Source organism: Gymnoscopelus braueri, assembly GCF_963280865.1.
Source record: "Gymnoscopelus braueri genome assembly, chromosome: 17".
NCBI classification, from domain to species: domain Eukaryota; kingdom Metazoa; phylum Chordata; class Actinopteri; order Myctophiformes; family Myctophidae; genus Gymnoscopelus; species Gymnoscopelus braueri.
Genome location: NC_137617.1, coordinates 23,542,565 through 23,562,986, shown reverse-complemented (window position 1 = coordinate 23,562,986; position 20,422 = coordinate 23,542,565). Strand labels below are relative to the sequence as shown.

Here is a 20,422-nt window from a genome sequence, read left to right as displayed (position 1 = left end):
ATTTGAACTATTTGAAAATCTTTTAAAAAATATAGTAAAGAAATACTGAAACAACAAATACTGAAACTAATAAAAACAAAGCATTTTAAACAATATGAGCTAAACTGAAAGAAGCAAACCCACTCTGGAATCTAACCTGAATAGAATTTTTTTTGCTGCAACGAAACTAAATTACAAAACTATTATAACTCGGTGTGATATGATAAAGAGTTGTCCAGGTAAGAGTTGTAGCAAAAAGATAGCTTTTATGAGGCTCAATTTACCTTTTTTATTATTGTGAATCAATACATATTTTCATACAAAAATATCCTAGTGTGATTTACATTATTTCATATTACATATTACATATATTGCATTACAGTGCAAGGTCGACATCTGGACGGTTTGAAAATAATAAAATAAATTAAAGCTTTCATATCATCACATTGTCCAGAGCTTCAAGTTAATGCTATGATAATGTTTCCCAGTAGATTTTGTGTTGGATAATCAACACAAATATTTCTGCAGCAATGGGAATTACTACTGAGGCTAGTTGTCACAGTACTGATCAGCTACAGATTATGAGGTCATCTATTTTCAGTGTTACACCCCTCTACTTAAAGCGTCTAAAGGTGAACTTATACTTAGTCGCACAACCTTTTCGACAAGTGTTGCTCGAGTAAGATGACATATTTTCAACTGAAAAGGGTGTTGTCTATCTTTCTGTCACAAATTGGTTGTGCGACCAAGTATGAATTAGCCTTGAAACTAATTAAGCATGCACATCATGCACATTGCATGACTTTGGTTTCATTTTAAATGGCTTTAGTGGTTGTGGCACAGCAATATCTTCCAACTGTATGCATGCCACCCTCATACTTAATCACTTTCAGCTACTGCTCAACACTTATTTTTCAATATCAAGGTTGTGTGCCCTACAAATACAGAATGGCAGCCTATACTGTCAGGAGTTATTTGTGACAGAAGGGTACCAGAATGAGTGAAAGGTAAGGTGCGTAAGACGGTAGAGAGACCACGTATACTGTATGGCTTGGAAACCGTGGCACTGACGAAAAGACAGGAGGCGGAGCTGGAGGTGGCAGAACTGAAGATGCTCATTAGGAGTGACGAGAAGGGACAGGATCGGGAATGACAAAATTTGAGGGACAGCCCAGGTTGGAAGGTTTGGTGGATAAGGCAAGAGAGGCGAGGTTGAGAGGGTTTGGACACAAGTCCGCAAGGACTTTTTTTGGTCGGACCTTTTAGATAAAAGTATTATAAATGTAACTGTGTTGTTTTACATTCTTTTGCCTAATAACATTTTCAATCAATCAATCAATGTGGAGGGGGGATGAGGGGTATATTGGGAGGATGCGAGATGGAGCTGCCAGGCAAGAGGAGAAGAGTAAGGCCTAAGAGGAGGTTTATGGATGCAGTAAGAGGAGGTTTATGGATGCAGGGACAGAACAGAAACAGATCCGCTGTGGCGACACCGACCACTGAAGGAAATTAACGAAAGGAAGAAGCCTACTATATATATAGAAGGCATAGATACAGTTACAATCTCTAGGTCCATGTTGGCATAAAAGCTCCCAAAATCCAGCTCAGAAAACATTGTAACAATGTAACAGTGTCTATTTGTTTGTTCGTATGGTCTGTGCTCCACCTTACAGCTGTAGTCTTCACATAGAGCTCTGTCTTATGGCTTGACACCCTTTGCATGCAACAAGCTACACTTTTTGCTTCAAGCTGAGCTAATAACTGTCCGATAATTTCCTGTGTCCACCTCCTGGTTTTGGTCCACCTGGTTCGGGTCCAATTCAACATCCACCTCCAGGTAATCCTGTGGGCTGTCTCTTTCTTGGTCCTTTGTCTGTTGCTCTTTGCTCTGTTCCACTGAGTCCTCTTTGGCTACGGAGCGTTTCTTGGCCGTCCTCCTGCAGGGCAGACCTCTCTTAGCAGGCCGTACAAAAGCCAGGAATATGGCACCTATACCCATGCCCGCTGCACAGGAGTAGAATGCTGAGCCATAGTTCTGTGTTACATCCACCAGGACACCTTGGAGACAGAAGAGTACGGTATAGTGTTAACATCAGAAGACCACTATACCATTAGAATCTATCAAGTACTTTTCAGTAAACCTGATAAAACATCACTCTTACCTCCCAGAGGGGGCCCTGCCAGGCCAGAAAAGCTCTGTATGAACACGTAGACCCCGGCAGCTGAAGACATCCTCTCTATTCCCACCACGTCATCCTCTGCCAGCATGGGGATGTGAGTAGGCGCTATCGTCCCCATAAAGAACCCGTAGAAGGCACAGCACACGGCTAGGCCCCAGAACTCCCTGACTAAAGTGAAAGCCAATAGGACTAGAGTCATTAGAATGATACAACACAGAAGCACTAAGAGCTTCCTCTGCCTCAACTTGTTCCTGCTCAGGACCCAGCCAATGGAGAGGCGTCCAAATACTTCGGCCACAGCCATGGTGGAGAGCATGTAGGTGGCGCGGTCACGCTCCACTCCACGTGTCACGGCCAGCTCGATGATGTACAGCTGAGGGGCGAAGAAGCCGAGTGTGGCAAACAGTCCAAAGAGTGAATAGAAGATGAAGCTGCACTCCCTGAGAACGGAAAAGTCTAAAAGTTTAGGCGTCTGTCGAGACACCTCATGCCTCCCTCCCTCCCCTTGGTCTCTGCTTCCCTGCTCCTCCTCCACTTTTGGCTCCTCGCTCCCTTCCTTATCGCTCTCTGTCAGTATTTGTAGAGCCTCTACCCTGACCTTTTCAGGTGGTGAGGTCTTCTCTTGACTGTCTGCATCCTTCAACGACTGGACACCAGAGTCTCCAGAGCTCAGAGAATCACCTCTGGGTAGCTCCTTGTTCTGACTGGAGGTGATTTTTGGTTTACAGGTGCCATTCGACTCAACTGGCCTTTTGAGGGTTTCCTGTTCTTCTTTAGGGGATAGATGCTCTGTTTCTGTCTCCTGGATTGCTCTGGGCTTTATGATTATCGGCCGAAGCAGGACTCCACAGAGGATAATGGAGCTTTGCAAAGCTCCAATCACCACCATGGTGTGGCGCCAGCCAATGCGGTCCCTCAAGGCAGAGAAAGCTGAGAGGGGAAGGAAGAGAATGAGGGAGTGTTCACTGACAAGAAAACTGACATGTTTCAAAACATTTTGACCTGTAATCCCTGACCCCAACTTAAGCCCCCAAAACCTACACGCTGAAAAATATATTCCCTACATGCTTTTTGTTGACAAACCAAATCATGGCTGGCAGCTGACACCTGCAAACACTCACCGGGGGCAAGGGCAAACATGGCAAAGGACTCTCCAGTGGAGGCCAAAGATGTGACCAGGGGCCGTTTACGGTTAAAGTACTGAGACAGGATGGTGACAGTGGGCAGGAATGTAAAACAGTAGCCTAGACCTACAGAGAGAGAAAATTTAATGGAATTAATCAACAGGACAAATTCACCAAGAACACACTCTTACAAAAGCATTGTGTTATATTATGGAGTACAGAGAGAGAATAATTTACAGTTTCTCCTCATTAAGTGTGCAATAAGTGTGACACAGACAACCTGCTTACAGTTACAGTTCAGAGTAAGATGGTCAATGATTTAACATCGGCTGAAATAATGAGACAGAGATGGGGGATGGTGCAATCCAATACCTGCAATTACTCCCGTAGTGATGTACATTGCATTGACGGATCTGGTAAAGGCAGAACTGATAGTTCCCACAGCGATTAACACTCCTCCAGTCATGACAACGGGTTGGAATCCAAAGCGAGTGGTCATCACAGAGGAGAGGGGAGCTGAGAGCAGGTGAACAACAGATTGTTATATCTATGATCTTTATAGATAGTCTAGCTAAATGGCTGAATAAATTACATTGCTGCTTCTATTACACCATACACCATTTTTAACACACCTTTCAATGTCCCACCCATACTCTACTTTGTTGGGAAATTACGTACATCAGAAAGGCCTCTGCTGTAACAGACAACCACGTGGTTAACCGTGCTGAAACGCAAAACAAAAAATGAGTTTTGTCCAACAACACTCATTTGTTTTGATTTTCAACATGATTAACAGTATATTGAAACAACAGATGTTACCACTTGCAACACATGTTAAAATAGCATATGTTAATAGAACAATAATACGGGATGGTATTAGGAAATCTCAGTGCTGAAAATGTCAGCTCCTTTTTAAATGTGTCTCTTTTGGAGTGTCCTTGGTGTCTCATCCCACGAATGACATCCTGAGCTCAACTATGGTCTCTGTCTTAAGTCTCCCCCCTCTAACAACATAACCCTCTCTGAGTCTGAACTGGTGCTCCTCTCAAATCCACCACCTGCGCTCACCTGTGAAGGTCATGACGAAGACAGAGATGGAGATGATCCAGGACACTCGGCTGTTGCTCTCCCCGAATTCCTTCATAATGTCCTGCAGGAAGATGCCGAAGCTCTTGATGGTGCCATAGGTGAATGTCTCCACCACGAAAAAGGATATGGCCACGAGATACCCCCAGCCTCCGTCTGGGGCCTCCGTGTACACGTTGGGGCCCAGGAGGCTCTTTCCTCTGAATTCACACAGCACCATGGCCGAGGCTGTAGGAGGAGAGGGGGAGATGTTAAATGGTGCATTTATATAGGGCCTTTATCCAAGGCGCTTTACAATGATTGTGCATTACATTCAACCATTCACACACACATTCATACACCGATGGCGTAGGAAACCATGCAAGGCGCCAAAGTACTCATCGTCAAGGACACTTCGACACTAACTCTGGCGGAGCCCGGGATCGAACAAGCGGCCGCTCTACCTCCTGAGCCACTGCCGCGTTGATTCCAGTGCTTACGTCAATAGTCTATGAGCCTGCTGTGAGTAAATATTGGGATGGCTTTTTTTCTTCATAACTATAGTACAAGCAAGACTTTTGCACACCTGCAAGGCAACATGTGTGAAAGAGAAGACCAAAGGCTGAACAATGTAAAAGAAAAAAACTGGCACACTCAAATGTAAAAAAAAATTAAATTAAATTTATTTAAGAAAAATTATGTTTTGGTCGAGAGACCTTCATCAGGCTATCTACAAAAATGACGTTTTGGTCGAGAGACTGTCATCAGGTTATCTTGTAAATAACTTGAAGAAGGTAAGTTCTCTCGTAGAAGAAGGAGTCTCATTACAGCTAGTCTTGAAAGTTAACTGATGCCCCCTCAAACGTCCCTAAAACACCCTGGACAGGACTCCACCTGTCCTGACCTAGACTCTTCTCCCTCCTGGCTCCCAAACTATAGAATAAACTCCCCCTTGCAGTAAGAACTGCAGACTCACTCACAATTTTCCATCTTAAAGTCTGAAGACTCATCTCTTCAGACCCACCCCAAGCACTTCCCTCTCATATCCCTTACCACCTTTTTATTTTTGGGATCGATGCTATGTTATATATAGGACACTTGTTCTCATGTTTTTTGTAACTTAGATTAGTTTTTCTTGATCACATGTTAACACGTTATTAATATTTAGAATATTATTTAGATGGCATGTTGCAAATTCAAGCAGTACACACTATACCAACTGGTATTACTTGCTTATTACAATGCTTATTATCTCACTAGGCCTACCTGTCACCTCTGTTGTGCTGTAGGTCTGTTTTAAAAGAATATATATTATGCTGCAACCAGCTGCATATTGTGATATAGACTTTTACTGTTTAAAGTCCAAACACTGTCAGATGGTGAGGGGGTTGGTATAAGTCAATCTCTCCTCTACAGACCATGGACCACTATAATGACTGATCAATTTTACTTCATTTTATTATAAAAAAAAAAAATACAAAGACAAAGTTATAGGCCAATATTATATTGGCTAAGATGACATACTTAACATGGCATCATTTTCTATTTCCATTTATAGACATCCGTTTTTCTCTTGAAATCTCTTGAAAAACGGAAATCTATATGGGAAAAAAAAATTATGCTTCATCATGAAGCAACCCGTTTTGTACTTCCTAGTTTTGTAAAATGTTCATGCCCCCCCCCCCTCTCTTTAAGTCATTTCACAATAAGGGCATGGCTTTCTAAAGCTCAAGCTGTCCTAAGTTCATTAAGCACGTGCAGTAGTCAGCCACTAAAGAAATACTACGTGTGATTACTCTATCGCTTTTAATTCAATTTAATTTTAAGTCTACCCATGTAGCCTATGATGTTCCCATGTACTGTTTCATTGTATTTTACATTTTGCTTTCATACATATTGAAGCAATGCCTGTCTATGTTATTATGCTCTGTAATGTGAAGCACTTTGGTTCGACCCTGGTCGATGTAAATGTGCTATACAAATACAGTTTGATTTGATTTGATTTGATGTGTAAAGGAGTGTTTGTTCGCCGGATGGACGCACTACTTCTGTGTAGAGAAATGACCGCTTTATAGAACTGTAGCCTACTGGTTATAAGCACAGTGAAATGGTCTCTTGTGTGGGACAGCAGCAGGCAGAACACATTGCATGCCTTGTCAGCTCATCCCCCATGGCATTCACATTCACAAAGCTACGTCTGTTATGTGTGAGCCGTAGCTACTAGCCAGCCATGTGGTATGTGCTTCTTAAGCTTAAGTCCATTACGTAGCCTACGTCCGATCTATAACCTGGTTTTAAATGCAGCATAACCTTGCTTTATCCTATCAGAAATATGAGATCTGGAGAGCGTTGTGTTTTCTCCTACATTAGCTAATTCAAGTCGAGCCGGCGCCGCTGACTTTGAAAACTGCTTTGACGGCGCAGAGAGTACTAGTGGGTTTGGTAAGTTCTCTCGTGGTTTTATATTTGTAAGCATTTTCAATCAATGTTGCCATAATTTCCCATTACTTAAAGATGTGTATAGCCTTGGTCTAGTTCTCACCTGCGTGCGCGTAGATTCAGAGGAAAACAATCCGATCCTGTTTGCGAGTAGGATAGGCTATACTACTATGTGTGTACGCCGCGTCAACCGTCAGCCGTAGCCTACGTTGCATTGAGTGTAACCTCGCGTCACTACATTGAGTCAGTCAACCTCACCCAATAGACCTCACGCTGCGCATCTCTCTCTCTCTCTCTCTCTCTCTCTCTCTCTCTCTCTCTCTCTCTCTCTCTCTCTCTCTCTCTCTCTCTGTGTGTGTGTGTGTGGCCTTCTGTTGCTCTCTTGTTTTGATCTCCTTCCCACTTGCCCCCCACCCTCTTCTTCTCCCCCCCCCTCTTCTTTCTATGGAAACTAACGTTGCGATGGGAACGATGTACAAAAAAGAATTTCACCCACTTTTTTACCTTGTAAACCTGTGATGTGACAATAAAACTGATTCGGATTCGGATTCTGGCCAGCTAATCTCACAAACCACTGGACTGATCAGTGGCAAACACGTTGCCACTATATGGTCACTCCCTGAATATCTTTCCAATTCATCTACTGTATGAAGCTCTGTTCATTTATATATTTGGGAATTAATTCCTGCCAGCAATAATATCTGTCATGGCAAATTTGAAAACCATCTGTATCTGACTATCCCACATACTAGGCTATAATGTCCAAATAGAGAATCTACCCCCAGCTGAAGATTCTTTTCCATGTTGAGAGTGAATGACAGGCAGGTGTTTCACACTTTTTCTCCATATCTAAGAAGAGACCTTGAGCTCCTCTATACTGTGAAAGCGCTTGTTATCTCTGTTCGAAAGGGAATATGACTCTTTCTCCAGATAAAATGTAATAACAAGGATGTGGCCTACACAAATTGATTACACAAGCATTTATATCTGCGCCTGTTACATTTAATTAAACACAATTCTATCAGTATGCAGTTATGCCACACACATCTTACTTTATAAACTTTTATAGCAATTCATATATTTATTATTGTATATAAAATGGTCTGCCGCAGTTCCATTTCTTAAATTATTATTCATTATGTTTTGTCCCACCTGACTTGGAAAACAAATTGGCCCGAGGCCAAACTTACTTTCCGACCCCTGATTTAGGCTATGAAATCCAGGATAAAGCTTAATCTATACTTTGTCATCATGTTTTTCGACTTGAAGTATGTGTCTCACTCTCTCTCGAGTTACGTCAACTCTGTTCCTACATCTAAATCAGTCTCTTCCTCTGAGTCCTGAGGCTGTGTATGCAGTTGTATTGCATAGTAGAGCGATGATTTGAATGTATGTAGATCCGGCCCAGCCCAGTGTCAGATTGCTGTGTGCATTCTAGTCGTTGTGTATGTGAAAGTGCGTGTGAGGATAGGGCAGGGTGAGAAGAAAGGTGAGGTTTAATTTTATGTTTGTGTTTCAATGCGCCGTCACCAACTTGAGCCACTGGCCCTGACAGTCACAATCAATTATAGATGCAGATTTCTCCTGCATCTTTCATGGCTTTCAGCTCTTAAGTGTTTCGGTACAACCTACATTCTTCAAGTCTGTAACCAGCTTCCTTATTTACAGACCCAAAGAAGGCCCACTTATTCAGACTATGGGTCGGTGTTCATTAATGGGGAGAATGGAATGTGTTCAAATTCTCAAGGCCAGAAAATTTGAGAACTTTGTTATTATATTGTCTATAAAAATGCATATTAATCGACATTTCTATTGTGTATTGGATTCAATCAAGTATTTAAAGGAGGAGTTCACCCAAAAAATGACTTATTTTCTATCAATTGCACACCCTATGAAGCCTTGAATCCATGGATTCTTTTTTGTTTTTGTCGCATTCCTAAGCTAATGATTTGATTCCCGTCTCCTACCGGCTAATGTATCCGGTAGGAGACACAAAGTAGATTATTTGCGTCTCCTACCGGAAATACACACGGTCATCAAATTATTGTCTTAGGAATGCCACAAAAACAAAAATAAATCCATGAAATCAAGGCTTCATGGGGTGTGTAATTGATAGAAAATAAGTAATTCTTTGGGTGAACTCCTCCTTTAACACCCCATCCTCCCTAGGTTTTGGAACAAAATGGCAGAGGTAGCATCACTGTTACTTCTATCCGGGACCCTTCTCTTTGGGCTGATGCTCCACACAGTGAGCCAACATGGCTCCAGGGTGGCTAAACCCAGCAAGAGGCCCAGCTTCATCGTCATACTGGCAGACGATATAGGTTGGGGTGACCTGGGAGCGAACCAGCTTGGTCGTACGGCAAACAATACACCCCATCTAGACCTGATGGCGCAGCAGGGAATGAGGTCAATTTTTTTTTCCCCCACACCTAAACCTGATTAATTCTTCTTTTCTAACAATCTAGCAGTGATACCTCTTCATGTCATGTCATCCAAGTCTGTGTTTTTTTTGCCCCTCACTCGTACAAGTACAAGTAGCGAAATAATGGTGTGACATGCTCTGCAGACTGTGATAATAACACAATATATAACAAGATAATGCTGGATATAAAAAGAAAATTAGTACAGGTTCTTAAACCTGTGCTACTTGAGGTCAAACCTTTTAACAGCAATGGGGAGTGTACAGAATATGAAGAGGGAATAATCAATAACCGGATATACAGTAAAAAGTATAGTGCAAGTGCAAGAATAATGTATGATCTGTCTATTAGAGATAGGCAGTTTTGTTTGTATTTTCTATCCTTGTTACATCCTCAGGGAAAAAAACTCTTGCTGGGTCTCTTCATGATGTCAGCACTGCTCACATTTACACGTGCATACAGTGAACCACAAGGGCAAGATCCATATAGGCAATACACAAAGCTCATTAGCACATTAGCAAATCATTGATGATGTGATTACTCTAACCCAATTCTCCCTCTTCAGTAAGACTGAAGTAATGTTTACAATGTACTTTTAAAGATTTTGGCTATTACAGTCATGTATATATATGGGATTCAAGCCAGTTAGCCAGATAATTAATTGTTCTGTCTTAAAGTCTTTTCAGTTGCTCTGGGAGGGAATTCACGCAGTTATTAGACTGTCTTATTTTAGCTCTTTTAGCCCCGATGAAATGATGTCGGTGTATTGAAAAAATGAACAAATAAATAAGACACCAGATAAAAAATGGGACATCCGGGCACTCGAGGTTAAAAGAGGGAACAGGCTGTTCCCTCTTTTAACCTCGAGGTTAAACTCGAGGTTAAAAGAGGGAACAGCCTGTTCCCTCTTTTAACCTCGAGTGCCCGGATGTCCCATTTTTTATCTGGTGTCTTATTTATTTGTTCATTTTTTTCATAAAGTATAAATGACTTAACTCTTGCCATCGTATTTATATTATTTATTGTGATTGTGTATTGTGTTTAATGTCCTGGTGCACACGAAAAGGTAAAACTATTTATTTCTCCCCAGACTGACTGACTTCCATTCCCCAGCCTCCACCTGTTCTCCATCTCGTGCCGCCATCCTGACGGGCCGCTACGGCCTGAGGAATGGGGTGACCCACAACTTTGCAGTGGGCTCTGTGGCGGGCCTACCTCTGTCGGAGGTCACCCTGCCCCAGCTGCTACAGGGGGCTGGATACTACACCGCCATGATAGGCAAATGGCACCTGGGTCACAATGGACCCTACTTTCCAACTAACAGGGGTGGGTGGGATAGAGTTTGACAAACTGTTTGGTCAATGATTGTTCCTTTGTATATTTGTAATTTGTTAGAACAGACAGACATAAAGATGGAGGTAACAGGTGTGTTGGCTCTGACAGGTTTCAATCCAGGATAAAGCTTAATTTGTCATTGCATTTCCCACTTCTTCTGAAAATCTGTTATCTTCTGTGAGTAAAATGCTCATACTAAGCAAGTAAGTAAGTAATAAGTATAAAATATATGTGTATTATGTCTGTCCAAAGAAAAATACCCGTTGAGCACACTATCTCTGGACAAGAGTATTTGACAAACCATAATGTAAGCCCTTTTTGAATTAGGCTGAAATTCCTCCCATGACAGAGCTTTGTCCTTGGCTGGGCTTGTTTATACAGCAGGAACCATTCCCATTGAAAAGTTACTGTAGATTTGGTTGGTTAAACGTGTTTGTCCCTATGCAGTATAGGTAGGTACGGTTGTGAAAGAGCTACGGATGCATGACTATTTAAATTCAAACTTTGTTTCCTGGGCAGGATTTGATTACTACGTTGGCATTCCTTACAGTAACGACATGGGCTGCACAGATGTGCCTGGGTATGACCTGCCCCACTGTGCTCCTTGTGACGCAGGTCCACAGGTATACAGGTAGGCAGCCATGCTGTTGTTACAAACAGAACTAGTACACATTGCACTCATTTACTGGCAATTTGCAGATAATAAGGTATTATTACAACTTACTGCTGCCTTATGTCTCAATATGCCTACACACACACACACACACACACACACACACACACACACACACACACACACACACACACACACACACACACACACACACACACACACACACACACACACACACACACACACCATTTTTGCTGTTTGATTGCTTTTCCATTCTAGAGGGAAGAGGAGTATACATGAGGGCTGCTATTCCAAGGTGGCTCTTCCTCTGTTTGAGAACAGCAGTATCGTAGAACAGCCGCTGAACCTGTGGACGCTAACACAGAGATACACGTCCACTGCACTAAGGATCATACACAGTGCAAGGTACAGTACACATAAAACTACAGTACATGCATGAAGTAGAATGTACTCATGTAATCACAACGTCATTTGGTTTGATTCAGACATAACATTTGACTCATGTTATGTCTGACACAGAGTGAGGGGGGTGACACTAGGTCACCCCCCTCACTCTCCACTGGGCTAATATCTAATTAAGCAAAACATGTTTTTCTTTCCTTGAAATGAAGGACAGGCCACAGGGTTGACAGTTGTGAACTGCGTCTGTTGCAATTGAACAAAACAAGACACAGAGTCCTCTCCATTACATTTGTACAGCATAATCAATTGTGTACATGGCCTACAAACCCTTAAAGGAGTAGTTCACCCAAATAATGACTTATTTTATATCAATTACTCACCCCATGAAGCCTTGAATTCATGGATATTTTTTTGTTTTTGTCGCATTCCTAAGCCAATAATTTGATGACCGTCTCCTACCGGCTAATGTATCCGGTAGGAGACACAAAGGAGACTCTTTGTGTCTCCTACCGGAAATACTCACGGTCAGCAAATTATTGGCTTAGTAATGCGACAAAAACAAAAAAATCTCCATGAATTCAAAGTGTCATGGGCTGAGTAATTGATAGAAAATATGATTTTTGGGGGGTGAACTACTCCTTTAAATCGATGTTTGTCTTCCCTGCCATTCAGTGAACTAAGGTAGCTCTGAGCGTGTGTCCTCATCCACGGAGTTACGTCAGTTCACTGAACGCATTTGTACATGTTTTTGTTTGTGCATCTGGACATTCCATTGGAGAAGCCTGTTGCGCAAGCCTGCCTATCTGTGCCAGTAGCCTGATGCTAAGAAAGCAAGCCTCTTCTTCTCTGACAGAGCGCTCTCCACTGACTCAGCGGTGTGTGTGTGTGTGTGTGTGTGTGTGTGTGTGTGTGTGTGTGTGTGTGTGTGTGTGTGTGTGTGTGTGTGTGTGTGTGTGTGTGTGTGTGTGTGTGTGTGTGTGTGTGTGTGTGTGTGTGTGTGTGTGTGTGTGTGTGTGTGTGTGTGTGTGTGTGTGTGTGTGTGTGTGTGTGTGTGTGTGTTCAATAGAATGTGTCGTGGGTTCAAGAGAAACTGCCCATACTACTCATTAGTGACTCAACAGTAACTTGTTTGACAACTTGAAATGTTTTCGCCATGGTTTCTGATACAATCTCTGGTATCCCTGCAATGAGATCAAGCAATGCCTCTTGCTTTCTCTTGCATGTGTGCACGTGCACCGCACACATAACAAACGGGGAAGAGCAAGTACAGTTTCTAATGGCTAGACTTCTTTGACTTGAGACATGAGTAGAATCATAAAAAGGTATATTTTCCATGAGGGCCGTTTCTTGCTATAAGCTAAGTGCTGGTATGTAGTATGATTGTGTCAGAACAACCTATTGATTTGCAATTAGGCTACTCATCCCTCTGTGTGTTTTTCTTTTTTTTTATAACAAAATTCTTAGCTATGTTTAGCCTGTTTTTCACTCCCTGTATAGGCTATTGGCCTATATAATGTACATTTGTTATGACTGCATGCTAAAGGTCACAACAAAAGAGAGAACAGGGTAAAGAACAGGTTAGTCCAAGCTTTAGTGTAAATAAGGATGTAAATGATAACACAATGTATTATGTACTGTATGTAAATCAGTAAATCCGTGGAGGTAGAGTGGTTGTATGAGTTATCAGTGGTTAGGTGTAATGTTGTGTGGTGAGAATCAAACAACTAAACCAACCTGTCTGTATAGTATACAGACAGATATAGTATACAGTATACAGACAGATAGTATACAGTATAGTATACAGACAGATGACCCCAAAAAAACTGAATAATTGAGAGAAATATAAAATGCTGAGCAGGGCCAGTTGACCTTGGTTTTGTTATGCTGTGGGAGGCATTTCTCATGCATGGTTTGGGTTCATTTGTCCCGGGTCATAGAAGGTTGATCACCTTTGTCCTATGATGAAACGCATATCCTGATGGGAGTGGTCTCTTCCAGGATGACAATGCCCCCTTCCACAGGGCATAAGCGGTTCCTCACTGTTGACCATGGAAACTATATGAATCATATGCTATAGCATTCACAGTCACCAGATTTCAACCCATTGAGCAGTATGAGAATTAGGACTGATGTGTTTGACACTCTTCACCACCAGGTTTCCAAACAGCTTTCACCCAGCTACAATGACACTGTTGAACAAGGCCTGACCACTGCCTGTCATCAGGCTGGCCTTGGACTTTACTTTTCCTTGTGGATCTACCATGTAGGTGAGTTTGAGGGACAACCAAGAGGACCCATCTGAGGAGCTAACAGGGCTTATAAGGGACCATCATATCTGAAATATAACTGGGAGCCTGTCCATGCAGGGCTTTAAAAGTATAAAATCTTAAAATTGCTCCTGGAGCTTACAGGCAAACAGTGGAGAGCAGTTAATATGGGTGTGATATGGTCACGTTTCTTCGTATTAGTAAGGTTCAGGTTCAGGTTCAGTATAAATACAATGAAAATGATTTTGCTCAGAGCATTCTCAGTCTTACATACACAGGACATAGACAAACATCTATAAGAAAAAGACAAAAACACAAAAAAAAGTGGAAGTGACAATACAGCGCAAAACAGTTCAAGGTCAGCTGATCAGCAGCCTGACTGCCTGGGGGAAGAAACTGTTACAGCAGTCTAGCAGCGGAGTTCTGTATCATGACACTCTGTTTGTACTTTATCTCTCATGTACAATTTGCTGACACACTTTCGAACCTTAATGTCTAATCTCGTAAACATAGCTGCTTTGTGGACCTACCGAAGTCCTACCACCTTTGTGCCTAACCTTATGCACCTTATGTCTAACCTCATGTAAATACTGTTCCAGCTGGATTATGCTGCTGTATATAGGCAAAAAAATATCAGGAATCAAGATACATACATATACATACACAATACATATATTATATGTATATATCTTGATTCCTGATCTTTTTGCCTATCCCTGACACGTTAATCTTTACTGTTTGATTTATTTTTCTCCTTGTTTCCCTTGCCCCCTTTCTTTGCTTTTTCACTTCCTGAATACAAACAAAAACGATGGAGCTTGCACAAAACCGAATGTCACCTACTTCTTTACACCTGTAAACCTGTGATGTGACAATAAAGATTCTGATTCTGATTCAGTACCACCACCATCAAAACACTAAAATGTGGGATTATCTCTTGTTAGTACATACAGATAGGATACATGGTTTCTAAACTTTCTTTGTGGGAACATTATGCGTTTCCAGGGAGCGAGGACAGCCCTTCCTGCTCTACGTAGCTTTGGCCCACATGCACGTCCCCCTGGCCCCTTCCTTCTCTCAGGATGTCCTCCTCTCCGCCAGCCACCCAGCAGAGGATGTGGCGTATGCCGCTTGGCTGCGAGATATGGACAGCCTGGTGGGAGCGATCAAGAGCGCTTCTGATGACACAGACAGAGAAAACACTCTCATCTGGTTCACCGGTGAGCCAATTGGACTACGTCTCTTGCAGCCCTTCTGCAGCGATAATACATTGCCATGGTTACCCTAAAGCCTGATTGATGTGTTTTCATTGTGATACCGATACATTAGAACTTAACTTTAATTGTTAATCGATTGTGTTCCGGTTTGAATCAATGGTACCAAAGTAGTATGCTTTAAGTTTTAAAGCATACAACTTTGGTACCATTCATTCAAGCCGGAACACAATCGATTGATTGATCATCAAAATAAACATGCTCTGAAAATGCATGCGGCCCACCCATCTGACCCAGCGTTGGTCAGATGGGTGGGCTGCGAACACTTTCAAGTGGGCCCTGATCTAGAAAACGTTGGGAACCGCTGCTCTAAAGACTGATATACTGTATACTTTGTAGTCAAAACTGATTTCCAACTGAAAATCATGGCGCATTGCATGTGACACCTACTGTAGGCTTAAAGCAGTCTTACTCCTTAAATGCATTCATGCCTGTTTGTGTCTTTAGGTGACAATGGACCCTGGGAGCAGAAGTGCCAGTATGCCGGCAGTGTAGGGCCCTATAAAGGCAAATGGCAGACTAACAAAGGTTAGTGCTTTCCGGGTCACATGATAAAAAATGACGTCCTGATTTACTTTAACCAATCAAATCCTTTATAATTAACTGCTCCTTTTCCCCCCCTACGCCAAATATCTTTGCCGAAAATAGCTGATCTACAAGCTCACAGCACGTTGCGAGCTTGTAGATTGGCTATTTTGGCGAATGTTCACCCCAGGATAGGGACACTGGGGTTTAAGTGGTTAAGCTGCCATCTGTCTGAATGGCCACACATGTTGGGATACACATTTGTCTCACAGACTACTAAAGCATTCAAACATTCAAATGTATTTAATGAGTCTTGACTGTCCTGCTGCTATAAATCGTTGTGTTTATCCCCTGTGTGTCAGGCGGGGGCTCAGCCAAGCGGACCACCTGGGAGGGGGGGCACAGAGTACCCACGGTGGCCTACTGGCCTGGCAGGATCCCTGCTAACACCACCAGCTCTGCCCTACTCAGGTATCTCACCGTAGCATAAGGTTTCATATTGAACTTTGCATTGAATCATCACTGAATGGCACACATTTGGAGGATAGGGTAGTTCACTTGCACTTGCAAAAGACAGGTCACTGAAAATAGGATTTCACGATCCCTATATTTATTGGCTACTTTAAATCATCAAATAATACTTTTCGTGAAAGAAATCTAAGGAGCTTTGTACATAAAAAGGTTGTGGCTTAATCTACACATTAACCTGTGTAGTTTCTTCCTTTCCTGCACAACATAAAATACTGTATAATGATAACAATAGTTAGTTGTTACTCACAGGAGGTGGTGTGGTGAAAAGCAAAGAAAATGTGCGTTGTCCTTAACTTAACTTAAAATGACATGGCCATTTTAAAAGTGCAATGTTTTCTCTATCACAACAAACCAACTGTGTGATTTAAAGTTATCATGATAGATTGTTAAACTGTGTGCTTTAATTTGACCCTTTATTGACTGCCTGAGTGAGCTGTTTACTGAGGCTCATTCCTAGCCCACTAGGCAACGTTATAGGTACAGTAGACGATGTTAGAGATCAGTGTTGTTAAGCACTAAATGGATGCGACTCCTGTCCTTTAACTTGTCTCAGTTTTCAAGGCAAAATTCAAGGCAGTTTTATTCATAAAGCTGATTTGTTATCCCCCCCACCCCTTTGACCTTGACCTTTGAGACCCAAATCTTAATCATTGCTTCAGGGCAGCCTACTGATACTTCCCACCAAGTTTGGTGAAAATTGGCCCATCCATTCTCGATTCTGACCTTGATTGTGACTGTGACATATTTTACCCACACATTTATTATGTCTTCAGGACAGCCTACTGTTCATTCCCACCAAGTGTCATGAAAATCTGTCCATCTGTACTCAACTTGTTTTGATAACAGTCAGACGATGACTAATTGTGACCTTGATCTATGACCTTTTCCACCCAAAAGTGCATCACCTCTTTAGGATGGCCCACTGATCATTTTCTCCCAAGTTCCATGGGAATCTGCCCATCCGTTGTAAATGTTATGTTGCTCTCACACACACACACACACACACACACACACACACACACACACACACACACACACACACACACACACACACACACACACACACACACACACACACACACACTCACTCACTCACTCACTCACTCACTCACTCACTCACTCACTCACTCACTCACTCACTCACTCACTCACTCACTCACTCACTCACTCTCTAGCATCTGTCGTCTTCTCCTGTCTCAGTGGTATGGACATCTTCCCCACTTTGTTGTCCCTGGCAGGGGTGGAGCCTCCCTCAGATAGACGATACGATGGCATAGATGCCACAAATGTCCTCCTGCGTGCCGCACAGACTGGACACGAGGTACACAACACTCTGTCTTCATTGTGCACATACTGTAGTAAATAACTCATGGTTATACATTACCATACCTCCAAACTCAGGGCTCCAGACTAACCGTTCAGTAGTTGCACTGGTGCGCCTAACTTTTTCATAAAAGTGCACCAGCATATAATTTAGGTGCACTCATGCACCTAAAATGGATGCACTCTGGAGCCCTGAAACTATGCCAGAAGTGAAGGCAGGGAATGTCAAGTTGAATTGAGGCTTTGTAGAAATTATGTCCAATTGTATGTACACTGTTAAGTATCCTGTGTCCCCATCTGTAGTTCCTCTTCCACCCAAACAGTGGCGCTGCAGGGACGTTTGGAGACCTACAGGCCGTCAGAAGTGGGAAATATAAAGCCTTCTACATGACAGGTACAGTAGGAAGGTCAAAAGCCTGAAGCCATGCATTTTCCATTAAGAAATCCTAACTCAACGTTGTCAATTCTGTCCCCGATGGGGAAATGGTTTTGCAGCATACAGTGCAATAGAAAACAAACAAATAAACATTATTAAGAGTAGCACAGACACATTCTTTTCCCTACACTGAGGTGGGTAATGGCTGTGAAAATGAATGACCGTTTGTATCTGTTTGTCTTAATTGAGAGGATTCCAGAGGGTAGGCATTGAAACTCCTGATGAAGAGGGTGGGTGCAGTCAGAGAGTATGGAATTTGCCCTCTTCACCACATGACTGATGTAGACCAGTACTCTGCTGGACATCTAGGATTTTACTGCTTGTGTTCACTATTTTAGCCAGTGCGTACTTGGAATTAGAATTAGATCTCTATACCAACAGATTAGGGGAAATTATAAAATTGGATTTGTAAAAGAGAATAATCTGGGAACGGGCAAAAATAAAATTGTTTACTTAGTACGCAGAAAAGACGCTGTTGACCTCTCCTACAAACCATTTCAGAATTACATTCAAAAGTAAGATAATAATAAACCAAGGTATTTATAACTAAAATTATGCTTTGAGTGGGAGGATGGTGTCTGAAGTCAATGCACATGTCCTTTGATACATTGAACGACATGGCCATGACTTAATTATGGGAGCAAATTTTGATACTTGATTCATCATCATGGAGGAATCTGAGTCATCCACAAACTGGGTCTGCCAGTCATTTGTATACAGAATATCAAGGAGTGGTGAGAGAACACACCCCTGTAGATGAAGAGAGCTCACTTGGCATGCAATCGTTCACCCTCACCCTCAGGGTTCTTCTTTTGGAGAGGAAGTCGAGGATCCAACGAGCCAAGCTAGAGAAATCACCAAACAACAGCTTGGCATGAGTTTAACTGTCCTACAGTTGTTTGAATAAAAGGTCAAGCAAGGTAACAGTAGCACCCTCCTGTACACCACACCTGACCCTATATGCAAACGGAAATAGATCAAGTGAAATTACATGAATCAACAGATTCATTTGACTTATTTCTTATAGACGTGTTACATATTTGTTATTTGACTTACATATTACAACCGCAACCAAACCAATGATACAGAAACATGAATATAATGCAATCAGCTAAAACATATTTTCTGTCTCGCTCCACCTACTGTAGGTGCAGCAGAGGCATGCGGCGGAGGTGTGGGGAAGGCGCAGCTCCACGACCCACCGTTGATATTCAACCTCCAACGCGACGAGGCAGAGGAAACACCCTTAGAGCGTGGGACGGCAGAGTACCAGGATGCCCTGCAGAGGGTCACCAGGGGCAGGGAGGAGCTCCTGTGGGATATCGCCACTGATCCGTCGGTGTCCTCAGCCGACTACACTATGGACTGGTCGGCTGCACCCTGCTGTGACGCCCGGCATACCGCCTGCCGCTGCCACATGCCAGGGTGAGGGCGGGAAGATACACGAACCCACTGACACAGACTAATAGGAGATGGGCAAACAAAACTGAACGAGAACACATCCAGTTCGAGTTGCACCAGTTGTTTGTTTGTGGTGAGTGTTTCTGGGAAGATGAAGGTTTTGGATCTTGGATACAGCAGGGTGCATGTAAACAGACACTCAGGGAGAGAAGAAAAGCAGTTCTCACTGAGGTCCAGGCTGTGGGAAAATCAGGATACAAGAATGTGTACGCAAGGTCATAATATGTCCAGTGAAGAAAAAACCTGCACTCATCTGCTCAAATGTAATTTAATGACCTATTAATTAAATTACATTGGAGCAGATAAGTGTGCGGGTTTATTCTTTTTCTTCGTGATACTTTCCAACCCCTCAACCAAGTGATGCGCGTATTCTATTAGTTTTCATATTCTGTGCAGTGAAATAGAAATATCCTGTTTTCTTTTGTTGCAGAAGTGTATTATATTGTACATTAATTTGTCACAATATTAGCCCAGTATAAGAGATGTTGCCATATTTGTAAACCGTGTTGGGGGACATAAATAATGATGAGTAATAATGAATATGTACATGTTTTATCTGACTGAACTTAGTGTGAAGTTGTTTTATCAGTGACTTTTTTTTACAGTCTAAAATCTAAATGTTATGTTTCCCCCTAGTGGTGATACAATGCCAATACAAGAGCTTCCCATGGCTGCAGGTGTAGAACACGGTGCATTTATATAGCATTAGCACCTTTATCCAAAGTGCATTACATTCACCCATTCACCTACCGATGGCAGAGGCAACCTTGTAAGGCACCAACCTGCTCATCAGGTGCAGGGGTTCACTGTCCCAGGGGGAGCTGGGGATCTAACCGGGAACCTTCTGATTCCCAAGAGGTGACTGTACCTCCTCAGTCACTGCCACCTCCAGTTGTCACAATTTTGCCCTTTTTACTGCTCTCTTCTTCCTTACATAATACATACATAGACTAATCATTAAGATCTGTTGCTTTATGACAAAAAGAAGACTTTAAAAGAAGAGGCAACCGGATGGTTGAATGTG

At 42.4% G+C, this 20,422-nt stretch overlaps 2 protein-coding genes across 3 annotated transcripts; one reads left to right on the top strand and one right to left on the bottom strand.

The window, feature by feature from the left end:
• Nucleotides 1–42: 42 nt before the first annotated feature.
• Nucleotides 43–6,995, bottom strand: slc16a6a (solute carrier family 16 member 6a). Of its 2 annotated transcripts, none has more exons than XM_080456235.1 (6): nucleotides 6,891–6,995; nucleotides 4,352–4,597; nucleotides 3,656–3,799; nucleotides 3,281–3,409; nucleotides 2,142–3,089; nucleotides 43–2,037 (listed from the first exon to the last, which is right to left on the bottom strand). In XM_080456235.1, the coding sequence occupies exons 2-6, from the start codon at nucleotides 4,587–4,589 to the stop codon at nucleotides 1,724–1,726; spliced, it is 1,773 nt and encodes a 590-aa protein (XP_080312361.1). In that variant the 5' UTR covers nucleotides 4,590–4,597; nucleotides 6,891–6,995; the 3' UTR covers nucleotides 43–1,723. The 2 variants fall into 2 exon arrangements, with proteins under 2 accessions (XP_080312361.1, XP_080312362.1); XM_080456236.1 differs by lacking the exon at nucleotides 6,891–6,995 and adding an exon at nucleotides 3,916–4,007 and having other exon boundaries at nucleotides 4,352–4,367.
• On the top strand, nucleotides 6,474–19,938 carry arsg (arylsulfatase G). Its single transcript, XM_080456237.1, has 11 exons — nucleotides 6,474–6,790; nucleotides 8,957–9,196; nucleotides 10,301–10,536; nucleotides 11,065–11,176; nucleotides 11,438–11,584; nucleotides 14,854–15,068; nucleotides 15,570–15,650; nucleotides 16,010–16,118; nucleotides 17,379–17,499; nucleotides 17,805–17,895; nucleotides 19,086–19,938. Exons 2-11 carry the CDS (start codon nucleotides 8,970–8,972, stop codon nucleotides 19,364–19,366), a joined length of 1,620 nt encoding a protein of 539 aa, XP_080312363.1. The 5' UTR covers nucleotides 6,474–6,790; nucleotides 8,957–8,969; the 3' UTR covers nucleotides 19,367–19,938.
• The last annotated feature ends 484 nt before the right edge of the window (nucleotides 19,939–20,422 follow it).

Coding starts and splice junctions, on each gene's coding strand:
- slc16a6a (XM_080456235.1), bottom strand. CDS start 4,589: ATGGTGCTGTGTGAATTCAGAGGAAAGAGCCTCCTGGGCCCCAACGTG. Junction 3,410..3,655: donor CACTACGGGAGTAATTGCAG/GTATTGGATTGC, acceptor CTCTCTCTGTAG/GTCTAGGCTACTGTTTTACA. Junction 3,090..3,280: donor CATGTTTGCCCTTGCCCCCG/GTGAGTGTTTGC, acceptor TTCCCCTCTCAG/CTTTCTCTGCCTTGAGGGAC.
- arsg (XM_080456237.1), top strand. CDS start 8,970: ATGGCAGAGGTAGCATCACTGTTACTTCTATCCGGGACCCTTCTCTTT. Junction 9,197..10,300: donor ATGGCGCAGCAGGGAATGAG/GTCAATTTTTTT, acceptor ATTTCTCCCCAG/ACTGACTGACTTCCATTCCC. Junction 15,069..15,569: donor CACTCTCATCTGGTTCACCG/GTGAGCCAATTG, acceptor TTGTGTCTTTAG/GTGACAATGGACCCTGGGAG.